Source organism: Petromyzon marinus, chromosome 10, assembly GCF_048934315.1.
Source record: "Petromyzon marinus isolate PM22_M1 ecotype Great Lakes invasive population chromosome 10, UKy_Petmar_22M1.pri1.0, whole genome shotgun sequence".
Classification (NCBI taxonomy): domain Eukaryota; kingdom Metazoa; phylum Chordata; class Hyperoartia; order Petromyzontiformes; family Petromyzontidae; genus Petromyzon; species Petromyzon marinus.
Genome location: NC_133676.1, coordinates 1,792,232 through 1,805,709, shown reverse-complemented (window position 1 = coordinate 1,805,709; position 13,478 = coordinate 1,792,232). Strand labels below are relative to the sequence as shown.

Genomic DNA, 13,478 nt, shown 5'->3' with positions numbered 1-13,478 from the left:
TTCACGAGCCTCCTCCACATTAGCCGATCTTAACACTGCTGGTACCGTCGTACAAGTCCACTCAGCTCCACATCCTTCAGTACCACATCACTCCATCTCTTCTTTAGCCCGTGCCACGCCCGTTTAACCCCCTCGACCCGGCCAAACGCCACTGGAGATCCCATAGGACGGTCACAGGCAGACGGGTCTCATCCAAAACTAAGACGCGCCTTCAGCCCAGTTATAACGTTTCCACATTTCGATTTAAAGCTTTCGCGACTGCAGGGATTCATCTTCTTGGTTCTTTCGGTAAAGTCACGTAGAATGGAAATAAAATAATAAAAATAAAACATAATAACAATAAAATTCTCACGACGTTTCGGCCACAACACAAGTAGCCTTCCTCAGGTGAAGAAACAGGACTGTCGGGAAGACAGCGGTTGAGTGAACACTGCCAAGCTTGGCAGCGTCTTTTAAGCTGTGTGGGAGGAACAGAGCGCCTTGACAAAGGAGTTTACAGTGAGGGAAAAAAGTATTTGATCCCCTGCTGATTCTGTACTTTTGCCCACTGACAAAGAAATGATTAGTCTATAATTTTAATGGTAGGTTTATTTGAACAGTGAGAGAGAACAACAAGAAAATCCAGAAAAACGCATGCCAAAAATGTTATAAATTGATTTGTATTTTAATGAGGGAAATAAGTATTTGACCCCCTCTCAATCAGAAAGATTTCTGGCTCCCAGGTGTCTTTTAATAGGGTAATGAGCTGAGATTAGAAGCACACTCTTAAAGGGAGGGCTCCTAATCTCAGCTTGTTACCTGTATAAAAGACACTTGTCCACAGAAGCAATCAATCAGATTCCAAACTCTCCACCATGGCCAAGACCAGAGAGCTCTCCAAGGATGTCAGGGACAAGATTGTAGACCTACACAAGGCTGGAATGGCCTACGAGACCATTGGCAAGCAGCTTGGTGAGGTGACAACAGTTGGTGCGATTATTCGCAAATGGAAGAAACACAAAAGAACTGTCAATCTCCCTCGGCCTGGGGCTCCAGGCCGAGGGAGGTTTATTTGAACAGTGAGAGACAGAATAACAACAAAATCCAGAAAAACGCATGTCAAAAATGTTATAAATTGATTTGCATTTTAATGAGGGAAATAAGCATTTGACCCCTCTGCAAAACATGACTTAGTACTTGGTGGCAAAACCCTTGTTGGCAATCACAGAGGTCAGACGTTTCTTGTAGTTGGCCACCAGGTTTGCACACATCTCAGGAGGGATTGTGTCCCACTCCTCTTTGCAGATCTTCTCCAAGTCTAGATTTAAAGCTTTCGTGACTGCAAGGATCCATACTCTTTGGTTCTATTCGGTAAAGTCACGTAGGTAAAAAATAAAACAACAAAAATCACGATGTTTCGGCCACAACACAAGCGGCCTTCATCAGGTGAAGGGACCAGGCTGTCTCGAGGACAGCGCTGGAGTGAAACACAGCCATGCTCAGACCGCGACCTTTAAGCTGTGTGCGAGGAAACAAGGTGCCTTGACAAAGGAATTAGCATAGAAATTAGCATTTGATTGGCCGACTTAGCATGATGAACGGTGTAGAGGTGGTGTGCATGCGGGTGAACATGCCGGTTGGCGAGGGGGGGAGTGGGGGAGTTTACCTATTGATGGTGTGAAAAGGGATTTTTTTTTTAAGAGCTGCGAAAGTTTGGGGTAGCACTACTTGAAAAATATACTGTACCATTGAAATTAGTTTAATGTTTGGTTCGATTTAGAACATCTTTCCAATGGTTGCTTAATTTGAAACCATCTTCTTGGTTGAAATTGTCTGTGTTTGTAGATCTGAATTGCCTCGTGAACAAATCTCTGATAAAAACCCGTGGGTTTGCAAAGAACCTTGGTATCGGAGAAAATGATATCGTGATCACCCACAGCGTTGTAACAGTGATCAGCTACGGCAGAAGAATTTGTTCTGCCGTGTTTCAAATCTGATTTGTGCTCGCGAATTCGGTCAGAGACATGTCGCTTTGTCTCCCCGATATAGCAATCACCACAGGTGCAACTCAATTTGTAAACACCGGGGTACTGCAAGTGAGGAATGGCATCCTTCACGGATGGGATCAGATCACGAATTGTGTGTACTGTATTGAACCGGACCTGGATCTTGTGTTTGTTTAGAATTTTGGAAATCTTTTTAGTAACGCCTGCTATATATGGTAGTGTGATGGTTTTGACCGGAGTATCAAGTGGTTGTTTCTGTATGGAGGGAGAAACAGCTGGCAGATGGTACGGTCAGAGTATCCATTCCTTTGAGGGCCAGGTGTACATGTTTTAATTCACTGGTCAGGTGGTGTTGGTCCGAAATGAAATGAGCCCTATGGTATAGAGTTTTGATGAGAGAATTATTTTGGGCTGGGTGGTGGTGGTAATCAGGTTTCAAGTAGGAATCTGTGTGGGTGGGTTTCCTGTAGACAGAATGCCCCAATGAGCCATCAGGTCTCCTCTCAAACAGAACATCTAAGAATGATAGCTTGCCATCTTTCTCCACTTCCATGGTGAATTTGATGGCGGGATGTCTGGAATTGATGTGGTGTAGGAAAAGGTTCAGAGCTGGGAGGCCATGTGGCCAAATGACGAAAGTGTCATCCACATATCTCTTCCACAGGGAAGGTCTGAGGGTGGAAGTCTGGATGGCGTCTGATTCAAATTTCTCCATGAAAATATTGGCTATCACTGGTGACAAGGGGGATCCCATGGGGGTACCCTCATTTTGTTTGTAGAAGGAGCCATTCCAAGTAAAGTTGGTATTGTTGAGGCAGTGCCTAACCAGTGCAGGTGTATCGGGGTCTAGTCCATGTTGGACCAAATTTTCAATTATTTCAATGGTATCAGGTACTGGGACCTTGGTGAACAAAGAGACCACATCGAAGCTGACAAGGATATCGTCAGGGGACAGTACAACATCTTTGACCATAGAGACCAATTGGGCTGAGTTAAGTACTGCTGAGGCGGTCTTGCCAGTGAAAGGCAGCAAGGTATCTGACAGAAGACAGGCTAGTCTATAGGTAGGGGAGTTGATCGTGGATACGATGGGTCGTAGTGGGGTGCCTTCTTTATGAATCTTGGGAAGACCATAGAATCTAGGGGGTCTTGCAGCAGGTTTTACGGAGGGATGTTTAGTTGGGTCGATTAGGGAGGTCGAACTTGTGATGATCTTGTTGGTTTTTATTGCTAGGCTATTGGTAGGGTCATTTTTAATTTTTGAGTAACTTCCATCGTTGAGCAGATTCTGGATTTTGTTGTATGAATCTTTATCCATAATTACAGTAGCGTTGCCTTTATCGGCTGAGAGGATGACTATATCACTTCTGTTTTTTAAATTCGCAAGTTCAGAGCGTTCATTTTTGCTGATGTTACTAATGGGTTTCTTAGCATTCTTAAGAATAGTGGCTATTTCAGCTCTCGCAACGTCTGCTTGGATGTGTCCTACGCCTTTGAGGGCTACATCGACCTGAGAGATGATATCATCTACTGGTATGTGTTTTGGGGTGACAGCAAAATTCAGTCCCCTAGCCAGTACTCTTTTCAGATTGTCCGAAATCGGGGTGCTACTCTGATTAATGACGATTTTGTTGACGTTTAGTTTTGTTACATGTGGAACTGGGTTCTTCTTTGATAGGTGGTTGAATTTAGAAATCAGGTTAGCTTTACATTTGACTGACAGTGAATCAGCAGAAGAAGCAGTCATGTTGTCTACGTGATTCCAATCAGAAGGTGACATTTTTTGTGTTAACATTAAATGAGCTTGTAGGAGAGTCATGTCTCCCCCCTCCTCCGTTCCGGACAAATATGGACTCGTTCGTCTGAACAAAGCTCGTCGCTCTCCGTGGTGCTAATCCCTCACACCAACATCATGCTAATCCCCCAGTTACATGCTAATTTCTGAATTTAACATCCTGCTAATCCAACACATTAACACAGCTACTGTTGATATGTAAACTCCTCTCCCCCCTCCTCCGTTCCGAACATCGATGGACTCGTCCGTCTGAACAAAGCTCGTCGCTCTCCGTGGTGCTAATCCCTCACACCAACATCATGCTAATCCCCCAGTTACATGCTAATTTCTTACTTTAACATCCTGCTAATCCAACACATTAACACAGCTACTGTTGATATGTAAACTCCTTTGTCAAGGCGCTCTGTTCCTCCCACACAGCTTAAAAGACGCTGCCAAGCTTGGCAGTGTTCACTCAAGCGCTGTCTTCCCGACAGTCCTATTTCTTCACCTGAGGAAGGTTACTTGTGTTGTGGCCGAAACGTCGTGAGAATTTTATTGTTATTATTTTTATTTTATTTCCATTCTATGTGTCTTTACCGAAAGAACCAAGAAGACGTTTCCACATGTCAAACATACTCGTGTTTCCAGTGAATCCAAGTCTCCTACCCCACACACAAGATAGAGACAAAGATCCCCCGTGTAGCCTGTGAGACTGGAGGGGGCAAGTGCTGTTAGCGGCACCTTTGTCTCCCCACTGGCGATGTTCACACACCGCACCAGTTACTCGTTTGAGGCCGAGTCGACCTAGGAGAGGCCCAGGACCGGTTCAAATAATCGTCACCGGTGGTGGCCGTGAGCGGGAATCGAACTCGGGTCGCCGGGTTCGTAGCGCAGCGCGCTAACCGCTACACTACAATGCGTTATGCTTACACACACACACAGATATACACACAAAGATACACACACAGAGACACACAGACACACACACATACAGACACACACACATACACAGCGCGCTAACCACTACACTACAATGCGTTACGCTTCCACGTGCGAGGGGTCACGTGACAGGTTTCACGTCACAGCTCACTTGGCGTGCAAAAAAATCTCTGCATTATTGAGCTTCCCTCCACCAGAAAATACAAAAGTGTACTTTCATAATTTTTGCATGGTGTACAGTCCGGAAAGTACCCACATGGCAAATTTCAAGTTTTGTTGCATGTCGGGAAGTACGCTAAACATTTTGAACAGACACACATAATCACAACTTTGCCTTTTATATACATGGAGATATGCGTGTAGAAAGTATCTGTACAGTACTATGTGTAGACTGTCATGTATAGACTGTATGTGTACAGACTGTACTGTGTGTAAACTACGTGTGCTGTGTCGACTATCTCTGCGTACTGTACAGTACAGTGTGTAAGACTATCAATGTGTACTCTGTTTCTATTGTATTGTTTACTGTGCGAAGCCTACTCTCTATGTAAAGTGTGTGCGGACTGTTCCTCTGTATATCTTGCATCTCTGTGCACTGTGTGTGTACTATCCCTGTGTACTGTGTGTACTATCTGTGTGCACTGTGTGTGTACTATCCTTGTGTACTGTGTGTACTATCTCTGTGTACTGTGTGTGTACTATCTGTGTGTGTACTGTGTGTGTACTATCTGTGCACTGTGTGTATACTATCTGTGTGTACTGTGTGTGTACTATCTGTGTACTGTGTGTATACTATCTGTGTGCACTGTGTGTGCACTGTGTGTGTACTATCCCTGTGTACTGTGTGTACTATCTCTGTGTACTGTGTGTGTACTATCTGTGTGTGTACTGTGTGTGTACTATCTGTGCACTGCGTGTATACTATCTGTGTGTACTGTGTGTGAACTATCTCTGTGTACTGCGTGTGTACTATCTGTGTGCACTGCGTGTGTACTATCTGTGTGCACTGCGTGTGTACTATCTCTGTGTACTGCGTGTACTATCTGTGTGTACTGTGTGTGTACTATCTGTGCACTGTGTGTATACTATCTGTGTGTACTGTGTGTGTACTATCTGTGTACTGTGTGTATACTATCTGTGTGCACTGTGTGTGCACTGTGTGTGTACTATCCCTGTGTACTGTGTGTACTATCTCTGTGCACTGCGTGTATACTATCTGTGTGTGTACTGTGTGTGTACTATCTGTGCACTGCGTGTATACTATCTGTGTGTACTGTGTGTGAACTATCTCTGTGTACTGCGTGTGTACTATCTGTGTGCACTGCGTGTGTACTATCTGTGTGCACTGCGTGTGTACTATCTCTGTGTACTGCGTGTACTATCTGTGTGTACTGTGTGTGTACTATCTCTGTGTACTGCGTGTGTACTATCTCTGTGTACTGCGTGTGTACTATCTCTGTGTACTGAGTGTATACTATCTGTATGTGTACTGCGTGTGTACTATCTGTATGTGTACTGCGTGTGTACTATCTGTGTGTACTGTGTGTGTACTATCTCTGTGCACTTTGTGTACTATCTCTGTGTACTGCGTGTGTACTATCTCTGTGTACTGAGTGTATACTATCTGTATGTGTACTGCGTGTGTACTATCTGTATGTGTACTGCGTGTGTACTATCTGTGTGTACTGTGTGTACTATCTCTGTGTACTGTGTGTACTATCTCTGTGTACTGCGTGTGTACTATCTCTGTGTACTGAGTGTATACTATCTGTATGTGTACTGCGTGTGTACTATCTGTATGTGTACTGCGTGTGTACTATCTGTGTGTACTGTGTGTACTATCTCTGTGTACTGTGTGTACTATCTCTGTGTACTGCGTGTGTACTATCTCTGTGTACTGAGTGTATACTATCTGTATGTGTACTGCGTGTGTACTATCTGTATGTGTACTGCGTGTGTACTATCTGTGTGTACTGTGTGTGTACTATCTCTGTGCACTGTGTGTACTATCTCTGTGTACTGCGTGTGTACTATCTCTGTGTACTGCGTGTATACTATGTGTACTGTGTGTACTATCTGTGTACTGTGTGTGTACTATCTCTGTGTACTGTGTGTACTATCTCTGTGTACTGCGTGTATACTATCTGTGTGCACTGTGTGTGTACTATCTGTGTGTACTATCTCTGTGTACTGCGTGTGTACTATCTCTGTGTACTGAGTGTATACTATCTGTATGTGTACTGCGTGTGTACTATCTGTATGTGTACTGCGTGTGTACAATCTGTATGTGTACTGCGTGTATACTATGTGTACTGTGTGTACTATCTGTGTACTGTGTGTGTACTATCTCTGTGTACTGTGTGTGTACTATCTCTGTGTACTGTGTGTGTACTATCTCTGTGTACTGCGTGTATACTATCTGTGTGCACTGTGTGTGTACTATCTGTGTGTACTATCTCTGTGTATTGCGTGTGTACTATCTCTGTGTACTGAGTGTATACTATCTGTATGTGTACTGCGTGTGTACAATCTGTATGTGTACTGCGTGTATACTATGTGTACTGTGTGTACTATCTGTGTACTGTGTGTGTACTATCTCTGTGTACTGTGTGTGTACTATCTCTGTGTACTGTGTGTGTACTATCTCTGTGTACTGCGTGTATACTATCTGTGTGCACTGTGTGTGTACTATCTGTGTGTACTATCTCTGTGTACTGCGTGTGTACTATCTCTGTGTACTGAGTGTATACTATCTGTATGTGTACTGCGTGTGTACTATCTGTATGTGTACTGCGTGTGTACAATCTGTATGTGTACTGCGTGTATACTATGTGTACTGTGTGTACTATCTCTGTGTACTGCGTGTGTACTATCTCTGTGTACTGAGTGTATACTATCTCTGTGTACTGCGTGTGTACTATCTATATGCACTGTGTGTGTACTATCTCTGTGTACTGTGTGTGTACTATCTGTGTACTGCGTGTGTACTATCTCTGTGTGTACTGTGTGTATACTATGTGTACTGTGTGTGTACTGTGTGTGTACTATCTCTGTGTACTGCGTGTGTACTATCTCTGTGTACTGTGTGTATACGATCTGTATGTACTGTGTGTGTACTATATCCGTGTACTGCGTGTATACTGTGTACTGTGTGTGTACTATCTGTGTGTGTACTGCGTGTATACTATGTGTACGGTGTGTGTACTGTGTGTGTACTATATCTGTGTACTGTGTGTACTGTGTGTGTACTGTGTATACTATGTGTACTGTGTGTGTACACTATCTGTGTGTGTACTGTGTGTACACTATCTGTGTGTGTACTGTGTGTACACTATCTGTGTGTATACTGTGTGTGTACTGTGTGTACACTATCTGTGTGTATACTGTGTGTGTACTGTGTGTGTACACTAACTGTGTGTACTGTGTGTATACTGTGTGTGTACTGTGTGTACACTATCTGTGTGTGTACTGTGTGTGTACACTATCTGTGTGTGTACTGTGTGTGTACACTATCTGTGTGTATACTGTGTGTACTGTGTGTGTACACTATCTGTGTGTGTACTGTGTGTACACTATCTGTGTGTGTACTGTGTATACTATGTGTACTGTGTGTGTACACTATCTGTGTGTATACTGTGTGTGTACTGTGTGTACACTATCTGTGTGTATACTGTGTGTGTACTGTGTGTGTACACTATCTGTGTGTGTACTGTGTGTATAGTATCTGTGTGTGTACTGTGTGTATACTGTGTGTGTACTGTGTGTACACTATCTGTGTGTGTACTGTGTGTGTACACTATCTGTGTGTGTACTGTGTGTGTACACTATCTGTGTGTGTACTGTGTGTGTACACTATCTGTGTGTGTACTGTGTGTACACTATCTGTGTGTATACTGTGTGTACTGTGTGTGTACACTATCTGTGTGTGTACTGTGTGTACACTATCTGTGTGTGTACTGTGTATACTATGTGTACTGTGTGTGTACACTATCTGTGTGTATACTGTGTGTGTACTGTGTGTACACTATCTGTGTGTATACTGTGTGTGTACACTATCTGTGTGTGTACTGTGTGTATAGTATCTGTGTGTGTACTGTGTGTATACTGTGTGTGTACTGTGTGTACACTATCTGTGTGTGTACTGTGTGTGTACACTATCTGTGCGTGTACTGTGTGTATACACTATCTGTGTGTGTACTGTGTGTGTACACTATCTGTGTGTGTACTGTGTGTGTACACTATCTGTGTGTGTACTGTGTGTGTACACTATCTGTGTGTCTACTGTGTGTGTACACTATCTGTGTGTATACTGTGTGTACTGTGTGTGTACACTATCTGTGTGTGTACTGTGTGTGTGTACACTATCTGTGTGTGTACTGTGTGTGTACACTATCTGTGTGTGTACTGTGTGTGTACTGTGTGTACACTATCTGTGTGTGTACTGTGTATACTGTGTGTACTGTGTGTATACTGTGTGTGTACACTGTGTGCACTGTGTGTGTACTGTGTGTGGTACACTATCTGTGTGTGTACTGTGTGTATACTATGTGTACGGTGTGTGTACACTATGTGTGTGTACTGTGTGTGTACACTATCTGTGTGTACTGTGTGTACACTGTGTGTGTACTGTGTGTACACTGTGTGTGTACTGTGTGTGTACACTGTGTGTGTACTGTGTGTGTACACTATCTGTGTGTGTACTGTGTGTGTACACTATCTGTGTGTGTACTGTGTACACTGTGTGTGTACACTATCTGTGTGTGTACTGTGTGTGTACACTATCTGTGTGTGTACTGTGTACACTGTGTGTGTACTGTGTGTACACTGTGTGTGTGTACTGTGTGTGTACACTATCTGTGTGTGTACTGTGTGTGTACACTATCTGTGTGTGTACTGTGTACACTGTGTGTATACTGGATGTGGTACACACGCGTAGCTGGCCGAGTGAAGGAGTCGCGCCATGCAGACGGAGAAGGCCGCGGGATCCCCGCTCGCCATGGCGCGCGCCGCACTTCCGGGTGCTCGCGTCAGCGGCAACTCGCAACTCACTCACTGTGGTCACTGGCAACACAGCTCACTCTCACTGTGGTCACTGGCAACACAACTCACTCTCACTGTGGTCACTGGCAACACAACTCACTCTCACTGTGGTCACTGGCAACACAACTCACTCTCACTGTGGTCACTGGCAACACAACTCACTCTCACTGGGGTCACTCTGGCAACACAAATCACTCACTGTGGTCACTGGCAACACAACTCACTCTCACTGTGGTCACTGGCAACACAGCTCACTCTCACTGTGGTCACTGGCAACACAACTCTCTCTCACTGTCGTCACTGGCAACGCAACTCACTCTCACTGTGGTCACTCTGGCAACACAACTCAATCACTGTGGTCACTGGCAACACAACTTACTCTCACTGTGGTCACTGGGAACACAACTCACTCTCACTCTGGTCACTGGTAACACAACTCACTCTCAGTGTGGTAACTGTCAACACAACTCACTCTCACTGTGGTCACTGGCAACACAACTCTTACTGTGGTCACTGGAAACACAACACACTCACTGTGGTCACTGGCATCTCATCTCACACACTGTGTTAACTGGCAACACAACTCACACTCACTGTGGTCACTCTGGCAACACAACTCACTCACTGTGGTCACTGCAACACAACTCACTCTCACTGTGGTCACTGGCAACGCAACTCACTCTCACTGTGGTCATTCTGGCAACACAACTCACTCTCTCTGTCGTCACTCTGGTAACACAACTCACTCTCACTGTGGTCAATCGCAACACAACTCACTGTTGTCACTGGCAACACAACTCACTCTCAGTGTGGTCACTGTCAACACAACTCACTCTCACTGTGGTTACTGGCAACTCAACTCACACAGTGGTAACTGGCAACACAACTCACTCTCACTGTGGTCACTCTGGCAACACAACTCACTCTCACTGTGGTCACTGGCAACACAACTCTCTCTCACTGTCGTCACTGGCAACGCAACTCACTCTCACTGTGGTCACTCTGGCAACACAACTCACTCACTGTGGTCACTGGCAACACAACTCACTCTCACTGTGGTCACTGGCAACACAACTCACTCTCACTCTGGTCACTGGCAACACAACTCACTCTCAGTGTGATAACTGTCAACACAACTCACTTTCACTGTGGTCACTGGCAACACAACTCTTACTGTGGTCACTGGAAACACAACACACTCACTGTGGTCACTGGCAACACATCTCACTCACTGTGGTCACTGGCCTCTCATCTCACACACTGTGTTAACTGGCAACACAACTCACTCTCACTGTGGTCACTCTGGCAACACAACTCACTCACTGTTGTCACTGCAACACAACTCACTCTCACTGTGGTCACTGCCAACGCAACTCACTCTCACTGTGGTCACTGGCAACACAACTCTTACTGTGGTCACTGGAAACACAACACACTCACTGTGGTCACTGGCAACACATCTCACTCACTGTGGTCACTGGCAACTCTTCTCACACACTGTGTTAACTGGCAACACAACTCACTCTCAGTGTGGCCACTGTTAACACAACTCGCTCTCACTGTGGTCACTGGCAACACCACACAGTCACTGTGGTCACTGGCAACACAACTCACTCTCACTGTGGTCACTGGCAACGCAACTCACTCTCACTGTGGTCACTCTGGCAACACAACTCACTCACTGTGGTCACTGGCAACACAACTCACTTTCACTCTGGTCACTGGCAACACAACTCACTCTCAGTGTGGTCACTGGCAACACAACATAGTCACTGTGGTCACTGGCAACACAACTCACTCTCACTGTGGTCACTGGCAACGCAACTCACTCTCACTGTGGTCACTCTGGCAACACAACTCACTCACTGTGGTCACTGGCAACACAACTCACTCTCACTGTGGTCACTGGCAACACAACTCACTCTCAGTGTGGTCACTGTCAACACAACTCACTCTCACTGTGGTAACTGGCAACTCAACTCACACAGTGGTGACTGGCAACACAACTCACTCTCACTGTGGTCACTCTGGCAACACAACTCACTCTCACTGTAGTCACTGGCAACAAAACTCACTCTCACTGTGGTCTCTGGCAACGCAACTCACTCTCACTGTGGTCACTCTGGCAACACAAATCACTCACTGTGGTCACTGGCAACACAACTCACTCTCACTGTGGTCACTGGCAACACAGCTCACTCTCACTGTGGTCACTGGCAACACAACTCTCTCTCACTGTCGTCACTGGCAACGCAACTCACTCTCACTGTGGTCACTCTGGCAACACAACTCAATCACTGTGGTCACTGGCAACACAACTCACTCTCACTGTGGTCACTGGGAACACAACTCACTCTCACTCTGGTCACTGGTAACACAACTCACTCTCAGTGTGGTAACTGTCAACACAACTCACTCTCACTGTGGTCACTGGCAACACAACTCTTACTGTGGTCACTGGAAACACAACACACTCACTGTGGTCACTGGCAACACATCTCACTCACTGTGGTCACTGGCATCTCATCTCACACACTGTGTTAACTGGCAACACAACTCACTCTCACTGTGGTCACTCTGGCAACACAACTCACTCACTGTGGTCACTGCAACACAACTCACTCTCACTGTGGTCACTGGCAACGCAACTCACTCTCACTGTGGTCATTCTGGCAACACAACTCACTCACTGTGGTCACTGGCAACACAACTCACTCTCACTGTGGTCACTGGCAACACAACTCACTCTCTCTGTGGTCACTCTGGTGACACAACTCACTCTCACTGTGGTCAATCGCAACACAACTCACTCTCACTGTTGTCACTGGCAACACAACTCACTCTCAGTGTGGTCACTGTCAACACAACTCACTCTCACTGTGGTTACTGGCAACTCAACTCACACAGTGGTAACTGGCAACACAACTCACTCTCACTGTGGTCACTCTGGCAACACAACTCACTCTCACTGTGGTCACTGGCAACAAAACTCACTGTGGTCACTGGCAACGCAACTCACTCTCACTGTGGTCACTCTGGCAACACAACTCACTCACTGTGGTCACTGGCAACACAACTGACTCTCACTGTGGTCACTGGCAACACAACTCACTCTCACTCTGGTCACTGTCAACACAACTCACTCTCACTGTGGTCACTGGCAACACAACTCTTACTGTGGTCACTGGAAACACAACACACTCACTGTGGTCACTGGCAACACATCTCACTCACTGTGGTCACTGGCATCTCATCTCACACACTGTGTTAACTGGCAACACAACTCACTCTCACTGTGGTCACTCTGGCAACACAACTCACTCACTGTGGTCACTGCAACACAACTCACTCTCACTGTGGTCACTGGCAATGCAACTCACTCTCACTGTGGTCATTCTGGCAACACAACTCACTCACTGTGGTCACTGGCAACACAACTCACTCTCACTGTGGTCACTGGCAACACAACTCACTCTCTCTGTGGTCACTCTGGTAACACAACTCACTCTCACTGTGGTCAATCGCAACACAATTCACTCTCACTGTTGTCACTGGCAACACAACTCACTCTCAGTGTGGTCACTGTCAACACAACTCACTCTCACTGTGGTTACTGGCAACTCAACTCACACAGTGGTAACTGGCAACACAACTCACTCTCACTGTGGTCACTCTGGCAACACAACTCACTCTCACTGTGGTCACTGGCAACAAAACTCACTCTCACTGTGGTCACT

General features: G+C 45.7%; 1 protein-coding gene across 2 annotated transcripts in view; it reads right to left on the bottom strand.

The window, feature by feature from the left end:
* Positions 1-10,016, bottom strand: part of LOC116941134 (BTB/POZ domain-containing protein 19) — a 28,868-nt gene extending 18,852 nt beyond the window's left edge. The window contains exon 1 of one of the 2 annotated variants that reach the window (XM_032951859.2): positions 9,632-10,016. In XM_032951859.2, coding sequence (XP_032807750.1) covers positions 9,632-9,699 — 68 coding nt within the window. In that variant the 5' untranslated portion in view covers positions 9,700-10,016. The remainder of the gene's footprint in view (positions 1-9,631) is intronic. The other variant, XM_032951858.2, reaches the window with a different exon arrangement.
* Positions 10,017-13,478: the final 3,462 nt, after the last annotated feature.